Source organism: Anomalospiza imberbis, chromosome 6 (genome assembly GCF_031753505.1).
Source record: "Anomalospiza imberbis isolate Cuckoo-Finch-1a 21T00152 chromosome 6, ASM3175350v1, whole genome shotgun sequence".
Lineage (NCBI taxonomy): Eukaryota > Metazoa > Chordata > Aves > Passeriformes > Viduidae > Anomalospiza > Anomalospiza imberbis.
The window spans coordinates 43,461,469-43,469,843 of record NC_089686.1 but is presented as its reverse complement, the minus strand read 5'-3'; the positions used below and the strand labels follow the sequence as shown (position 1 = coordinate 43,469,843).

The window sequence follows — 8,375 nt, the reverse complement described above, 5'->3', positions numbered from 1 at the left end:
CCTCCACACTCACAATGCACATATATTTATAAACTTCTAGGTCAGGGTAATTACCTCTAATATTATATAGAGGTGATGCCCATGGAAAAAGGTGCCCTGAAACTGTATTACCCTGAGAAGGTAATGAAGAGAAGGAAGTTTAAAACATTAGTCGATTTGAATAGGAAACACAAGATCCTTCTTCAGCAATAAACATGAACATCCATTAAACCACCCTAGAAACTTGGCACCATCACAAAGAGGCTGAGGTAACCGAGGACAACATCTCTTTGAGACTGAAAAGGATTCACAAAATCAATTAGGAGTTCATTCTTTAATTAAATGAAGATTTGCACAAACAACAGAACACTCTGAAGAAGTATAGGTGCATATTGCCACAGAGGGGTTTCCTACAGCACAGACAACAGCCTTCAGTTCTTTATTCTCCCAGTCTGGTTTTTCTGCAGCAAAGACAAAGCCCAGAGTCCAATAAACCCCAAACATGAATTACCTGAACTCCTTTTTTTCTTTTCAAACAGAAGGAGGAAACTAGTTCTGCTAAAGATGTTCAGAACAGTCATTTTGCAAATGGTGCTCTGAAGCTGATCAGAAGGGAATGTGTTGTAGCATAACTGCCCTGTTTCAGTGCATCATCCTGTAATAACAATCTGCAGCATAGCTGTGCTTCATTGAGAGGGAGAGTGCTACATCCAGCAGGCATCTCAGTACATGCACATCCCAGAGAGAAGCACCCTCCTTTTGTTGGAAGGCAGCCCATTACCCAGCTTGAGCCTTTCAGATTCTCATTTCAGGACAGAGACAGAACTTGCTTCATTGGCTGCAGCTATTTGCTGTTTCCAGTTATGACCCTTGTGATTAAGCCAGGCTCTGAGCTCTGAAATCCTCTTCTGAAACAGTGAACAGCTTTTGTTCAACAACATAATAGGAAACCATTTTTTGGCATCTGACCAAATGAGTATTTGAGTGTTAGCTTTTCAAAAGCTATCTCATTAATTCAAGAAAGAAACCTCTTTAGTTTTGTTTTGCTGAAATAGACAACATGTTACATTAGGCTGCAACTTCTGACAGCTGTATGTAGAGAACACTTCTCTTCCTTGCTGCTGGAATCCATGCCCTTGAGGATTCATTTGTTTGCAACGGCAGAAAGTTGGTCCCGAATCCTTCCCAGCCCTTCTAACATAGTGTCCAGGGTTTCTTTGCTCAGTTCCACAGTCAGTGCAGAAACAACAGGATTATTTCCACATAAGGCAGCATCTTCCTGAATCTTAAAATAGGAATGCAGATGTTAGTTGTATGAAAAAATCATTTGTTTTTCCAGAGCCACTACAAAAGTCAGCGTTTAATACATAGATTAAACAAAATGGTCTGAATTTGGAATCCAGCTCCATCCTGAAGAAGCATGGCACATTTCCTAAGCTGTGTGTCTCACTAGTGAAGTGCACTCCCATTGACAGAGTGCAAGTGAACATCTACTGCCATGAGTATTGGGATATTTTGAAGATAGCTGTGGCAGGAAGCCACATCTGTATCAAAAGCATCTCAGCAGACACCACAAAGATACCACATTAACCCAACACCACACACAGAAATTAGATTTTAATTCCTCCTCTGAATCCCACTCATCTGATTTTTATTGGTTGGGGAGATCCAAAACTCTGCAGAACACAAGCAGTAAGTTAGATATACTCCCCAAATGATAGATGTGGCCAGTGAAGGAAGTTATTAGTAATCTCAAGTAATTTCCCAGCTAATGAAGTCAGCTAAACTTGCTGATGGAGTGCTTAGAATTAAAGGATGATGGCTTCATGATTTATCTTCTTTTTTTTTTTTGTAGAAAACAATGGTGACTAGGAACAAACATGGTCACTTCTCACATCCTCATGCACACAAAACTTCTGTGCAAGAGAGCTTTCATCAGAGAAACCACTCCCATGCTCTGTGGCATTTCAGGTATCACCTCTGAGAAAGTCTAATGGCCCACCAGGCACGAGACAAGCACCAGATGCCTGTCTGAACTGGTTTTCCCTGGCAAGTCAGGTGTTGGACTTCATTATTTCAGTCTTTCACAGCCACTGCCATTACCTTTAACTGCAGCAGGCAGGTAGGGACTGCCATTCTTACGATGCTGTCTGAAGATGTCTTGATGTCCACCCTCCAGTCCATGTCCACCAGCCGAGGCAGGGAGACTGGGGGATTTAAAAAATGGCTCTGTAAGGCTCAGCAGCACGCAATGATACCAGACCCTGCAACCCTGTGACTACCACCATGCACAGGCCTCTCCGCTTCCGGCCCTGGGAAGCGTACAAGTTTAGATCCCACTATGTGGTTTCCCATCATTTTACTCTGGAATAAGCCAGTCTCTGAAGACCTCCTCATGACTCTGGAAGGGCAAAAGGGGCTCTCCCATCATTACATGCAATGATAGTTCAGTGCAAGAAGCAGAGGTAAATTCAAATTCCCAAAGCAGCTGGGAGAAGGAGAGCAGTAAGATGTCTTCGTCTTCTCTACATCTTTATGCCCTGCCTAGTTGCCTGCTACACTCAACTAGCGTTTCATCATGAGTTGCTCTGGCACCTGCATGCTTATTGCTCTGCTCTGAAACTGGTAAGAAAGCAGTCAGAAAAGCTCGTAAAATCTAGCAGTATAAAACATGTTATTTCAAGTTCCCCAACCAAAGCATCCTGCAGTACAGCAAATATACTGACAAACTGCAATCTTCAAATGCCTTAAAAATATTTCAAGTATCATCCTAATTACATGCAACCTAACAGAAAGCATTTAACAGGTGCAATACTGACATCAATAGCTCAGCTGGAGGCCTCCTGGGCCTACCCAAGGAAAGAAAGACCGGTCTAACTTGGCTCCTAAGGAAAGAGCTGTCTCAGTAGGCAATTGCAGCCTGTCTGGATTCTGCCTATTATAAGATGCTTAGTGTCTTCCTCAGGGGTTGATTGCCAGCCTTCCTACTGACTACAGACACTCATGTCGCTTCCTCTCTGTGCCTTATTGTCTAACTGAATTTTTTTCTGTCTGGGGAAAGGCTCTCTCTCCCTGCTCCTTCTGCTTCCTTGCGCAGAGCTCCAGGGGGCAGTGCACACCTGGCTGCCTTGCTCCTGCTTTTGGAACAAATTCCAGTTCACAGTCTGTTAGGGCCAGCACTTGGCAGCATTTGCAACAACACAAAATACATCTGTTAAGCTTTGTATGTTAATTTGCAAAGACTGATTGTTGGTGGCTTGGGAGGGGCAGGAAACCATTCACTTTTTAATGTTAACACAGACCAATCTGTTGGAATGTCTGCCTTGGACCACTGCCTCGGTCCCTATGTAATGCATGTCAGATACTTGATAAATACAATACTAAGATAATCCATTATTTCCTAGCAGACAATCTCATTCCCAAGATTACTACTTACTCTGACTGGCTTGTGCTTCATTCCTCCAAGCAGAGCTGTGAAAAAATGGAGAAAACAGTATCAACAGCGCTTTGAGGAAAAGAAAAAAGAGGTAAGCATTTAGCATGGCTTATCCCTGACTGAAGGGCCACCAGCAGTAAGCAGGAGACAGAGACTGCCTATGCTACTCAGTGACATGGAAAGGCTGGGACTGGTGGGTAATGGCAGGCAAACCGGTGACCAGCCATGGGTTCTTCTGGAAGGGCAGCTCGTTTAAAGCCCATACCTTCCTCCCTGGTTTCATCAAAGCAATGGGCTCCAAGCATTGAGATGTGCAAGCAGAACTGCCCTCCTCTGCCACCACCTCATGTATGCTCTATCACATACAGTGCCGCTGCACCTGAGGCATGGTGACAAGTGGATGGATATCTGGACACTGCCTAGATCTTCTACGGCTGAAATCCAGCCTTCTAAGTTTTATCATCAACAGTAGCATTTGTTCAGCACACAGCTGTTAAAACAAAAGAGGCTTTGCATATCGGGAATGTGGCCCACATCCATTTCAGAAGTCATGAGAAAACTGTGTGTCCATGGCTGTGTTTCATTGGCTATTTAAAGAAACAAGGCTCATGTTGCCAACTATTCAGGTATCAAACCAGGTACACGGACTTTAAATCTTCAGCTGAAAGCAAACGGCAGGTGGATAGCACTTACATATTCTCCAAGATTATCTTAGTCAAGAGGTTTTTCAGATTTTGGTGGAAGTTTTCTGGGAAGAGAGAGAGGATGTCTTCTGCCCTGGTCAAGCCGCGGTACACCACGTGCCTGGTGAGGTTGTGCAAAGCAGACACCAGCTGTCAGGAGGCAAGAGAAGGGGCTGGGTTGAAAAGCATTACATACAGCACAGGACGGGCCTTCTTAGCCAGGACACACAGCTTATGCTGCGAGAATCCACACCAGCCGAGCCCTGGGCATCCAAGTACGCCCCGACGACCTCAGCAGGATGAGTCTGAGCTCCCCGGCGCCCCCCGGTTCGCAGCCTCAGCCCGTTCCCTTCTGCCGCGGGCGAGGGTCGCTGTTACCCGCACGTCTCGTTTCCCGCACCTTCCCGAGGGCCTGAGCCACCCCCGTGCTGGCACCCGCACGGTCCCGCTCGTTCCCTCCGGCCGGGGCCCGCGGCTGCCCCGCCGGCCCTACCTGCTCCGCTTCCTCGGCGCTGACGGCGAGCCCGGGGCCGGCGCGCTGCGCCAGCGGGCCGAGCGCGGCGGCCGGGCTGGAGAAGCACTCCTGGCACAGCTGCCGCACGGCGTCCTTCGACGGCGCCTGGCGGGGAGCAAAGCGGGGGCGCTCAGCCGCGGCCCGGCAGCGGCGGCCCCGGCCCCCCGCGGCCCGGCCCCGCTCACCTTCAGCAGGATCTGCAGCGCCGCGAACTCCCCGGCCCGCAGCGCCGCCATCTTGGCGCCCTCAGCGCGGCCGCGCTCCGCCCGCCGCCATCACGCGCCCGTCACCGGGGCGGGGCCGGCGACAGGGACACGGACAGGGATAGGGACAGGGACAGGGATAGGGACAGGGACCGGAATAGGGACAGGGACAGGAACACGGACACGGACAGGGACACGGACAGGGATAGGGACAGGGATAGGGACAGGGACAGGGATAGGGACAGGGACACGGACAGGGATAGGGACAGGGACACGGACAGGGATAGGGACACGGACAGGGACCGGAATAGGGACAGGAACACGGATAGGGACAGGGACAGGGACAGGAACACGGACCGGGACACGGACACGGACAGGGACAGGTACTGGCACATGGACAGGGACTGGGATAGGGACAGGGATATGGACAGAGACCGGGATAGTTACAGGGACCGGTATAGGGACACGGACAGGGAGACGGACAGCGACCGGGATAGTTACAGGGACACGAGCAGGGACGGGGACACGGACAGGGACCGGGATAGGGACAGGGACCGGCACACGGACAGGGACCGGGATAAGGACATGGACCGGGATAAGGACATGGACCGGGATAAGGACATGGACAGGGACTGGCGCACGGACAGGGACAGAGAAGCCCTCGGGGTGTGGTACTGCCCCTGCCTCTCCACTCGGGCGTTTTCTACTCTCAGTGCAAAACTCTGCTTTGGAATTTTGCTGTAAACGCGCTGCTTTCAGCCAGCGGGAACGGGAAATGAAGGATCTAGCATAGACCGTTACCTTTGCATGCTGTCTTTCACTTTTTAAGGGATTTAAATAAGTCCTCTTTCTAAGAGAGAACGTCTTCTCTTTGCCTTGTGTGGCTTCCAGCGCATCTGGATCCGGGCATCACTAATCTGTGGTCTTTCCCCATCACTGCCTCTGTCACATCCCATCCTTATTTCCATCTCCGTTGGTTTGTAAGCAGAATACTGCACAGTGAAAAATGCAAACATATAAATGCTTCTTCCACTGGGCTTCACAAGCTTGACAGGGAACAGGGTTTACTTTTTTAGAGGAACAGATTCCATACTGCAAACTAGGATAGAACAGAAACTGAAGGGAAGGATGGCAAGATACTAATTTTTGGTTTCCAGAATGAAAAGTTTGCAGCTAGTGGGTGCAGTAGCACCCCAGTGGGGAAAAAGCATGGGGTAGTGGTTAGAGGAGGGGTTTAAGAGCTAGGAAACCAGAATCACATTCTCTTGACCCTGCTTCCATCTTTAGATGAATCAAGGTAGGTCAGTTTTGTCACGAGTGCCGGGAAGGTAATGGAACTCTCTGTAGAATACATAACGTCCTGCAGTAGTAAGTATGGGCATTTATTAACATCAGCAGTAAGCGTGGAGACTGTGAAAGGATAAACAGAATGAAGGCACTGTGAAAAAAACAGCACTGTGTCACAATCTGAGGAAGTATGCCTAAAGGAAACAGGGATTGTTCACGGGATATACTTGTCCTTGCATTGTTGACTTCTTATAATCTGCCTGCTTGTCTTGCTCCCAAACCAATAAGGCTAACTTTTTCTAAGAGGTAAGCAGAATTTTTCTAAGCAGTAACACTTGAAATTCCATATCTAACTGGGGGAGATGGACACATTTTTTCAAAGTCTTTTTAAAGCAACGACTTTACAAGACTTTAATAAAATCAGTTTGATCCATGCCTAGTGTATTGGTTTTCTGTGGCAAGGTTCTGGCAGTGGGAGGCTACAGGGGTGCCTTCTTTGGCAAGTTGTTAGAAACTTCCCCCATCTCCAACAGAGCCTGAACCAAGTGGCTCCAAGATGGGCCTGCCACTGGCCAAGGCCAAGCTTATCAGTGATGGTGGGAGCACCTCTGGGATAGCAGGGCTAAGAAGGAAAAAAAAAGTTATTGCACAGAAGTAATTGTGAATCAAGAATGGAGTTAAGTCCAGGTAGCAGGGAGGGGTGGGGGGGAAGGTGTTTTAGGATTTGTTTTTTCCTTATCCTGCTCTGATTTCAACTGGTAATAAATTCAGTTAATTTCTCCGAGTCAAGGCTGTTGTGCCCATGATGGTAATGTGAGTGATCTGTCCCTGTTCTTAACTCATGAGCCTTTTGTTGAATTTTCTCTCCCCTGTCTAGTTGAGGAAGGGGGTGATAAAGTGGCTTTGGTGGGCACTGGGCATCCCACCAAGGTCAAACCACCACACCTGGGCTAAGGATTTAATTGTACCAAGTAACTTCGTCAGACAAGTGGGTGGAGAGATGCAAAGGATGGGAGGGTGTAGGGTGGGGAGAGTAGACAACTGTCACTGCCAGCTCCCACAGGAGTTTGTGGCAAGAGAATATTTACCTGTGAGTCACATACTCAGAGCAAAGATGCAATAAGCACAGCTGGCATTCTACTGAATTTGTTCTCTAGTCCACCTCCTATTGCTGCCATTTCCTCACTCTGGGAGCCTTATAATTATGGGGAAATAATGACAGGTTTGATTTAATATCAAAATTGAAATGCTCTTTGTTTAATATCAAATTTGAAACAGCTGAAGCCAACAGAAATGCTTAGTAAAATGCTTTATTTGGTTTGATCTTTTCTTTCTTTTCTTTTCTTCTTCCCTCCTTTCCTTCCCGCCTTCTTTTCCTCTTTCCTTCCTCTTTCTTCAAGGTCAAGGCCTTCAAAATGAAATTATCAGGGATGAAGTGTGAGACTGCATCCTGTAAGGAAGGCTGGCCCTGTGATCAGTGTGATTATCAGGAAGGTTTGAGAAACACCAGTTCAATAATCTGCTGTGCCAGACTCTGAGTTTGAAAAAAGAAACCCACTTAGGGGGGTGAGATGGATTGGATGACCTCCAGATGTGTTTTCTCACAGCCCTTTTTTTACCATGATTTCATGTCTGTATCACCCAAGGGGACTCAGCTGTGAGTTCTGAGCCTGCAGATGAGTCACAGCACCGTGTGCAACAATTGGGTTGGATCTCATGAACCAGATTGTCCAGTCATTGAGTCTGAAAATTAATTTCTGCCTCTGGGCTGGCAAATTTGCCTGCACCTAGGCCTGGGTGATACAGCTGGAGTACTGACTGATGTGACTCTCTCTTGGTTGAGCCAGCCTAGGGTATCTGCAAATGGTTCTCCCTAAAGTAGTGTAAGTATTTTTTTTCCTCCTTGAGAAGTGAAAACAATAAATACAAAATTAACTTGTCCACAGTTCTTACCTGGAGAACTGTAATTTTTTGCACTCCAGGGAAAGAGCCAAACAGTTCTAGCTCACTTTGTCCATTCAAGGGTCCCTGGGAGAGAAATCCTTGGGATATTAAGGATTTGATGGGAAGAACTATTAGTTTTTTCCCCACAGCATAGCCTGTTTTCACTGGAGCATGTGTAGCAGAGGAGTGGTCTCTTCCTTAAGGGCTTCCAGCTGCAAGGCAAAGCTCTGCTCTGTAACTGCTCCCTGCTGGGTGGGTGCAATTTTAGTAAGAAAGTTGCCTATCCTTTTCCAAATTAGAAATGCAGGATTTAGCTCCAAGGGAATGCA

General features: G+C 47.6%; 1 protein-coding gene across 1 annotated transcript; it reads right to left on the bottom strand.

Moving 5' to 3' along the window:
- Positions 1 to 298: 298 nt before the first annotated feature.
- Positions 299 to 4,942, bottom strand: COMMD9 (COMM domain containing 9). Its single transcript, XM_068193752.1, has 6 exons — positions 4,798 to 4,942; positions 4,592 to 4,717; positions 4,109 to 4,248; positions 3,416 to 3,450; positions 2,083 to 2,186; positions 299 to 1,264 (listed from the first exon to the last, which is right to left on the bottom strand). The coding sequence occupies exons 1-6, from the start codon at positions 4,846 to 4,848 to the stop codon at positions 1,124 to 1,126; spliced, it is 597 nt and encodes a 198-aa protein (XP_068049853.1). The 5' UTR covers positions 4,849 to 4,942; the 3' UTR covers positions 299 to 1,123.
- Positions 4,943 to 8,375: the final 3,433 nt, after the last annotated feature.

Bases quoted from the DNA above. Each gene is read 5' to 3' on its own strand.
- COMMD9 (XM_068193752.1), bottom strand. From the start codon at position 4,848: ATGGCGGCGCTGCGGGCCGGGGAGTTCGCGGCGCTGCAGATCCTGCTG. The intron at 2,187-3,415 runs GTAAGTAGTAAT...TAAATCCCCCAG, and splicing joins TGAAGCACAAGCCAGTCAGA to TCTCCCTGCCTCGGCTGGTG. The intron at 1,265-2,082 runs GTAATGGCAGTG...TCCTATTTTAAG, and splicing joins CCTGCCTGCTGCAGTTAAAG to ATTCAGGAAGATGCTGCCTT.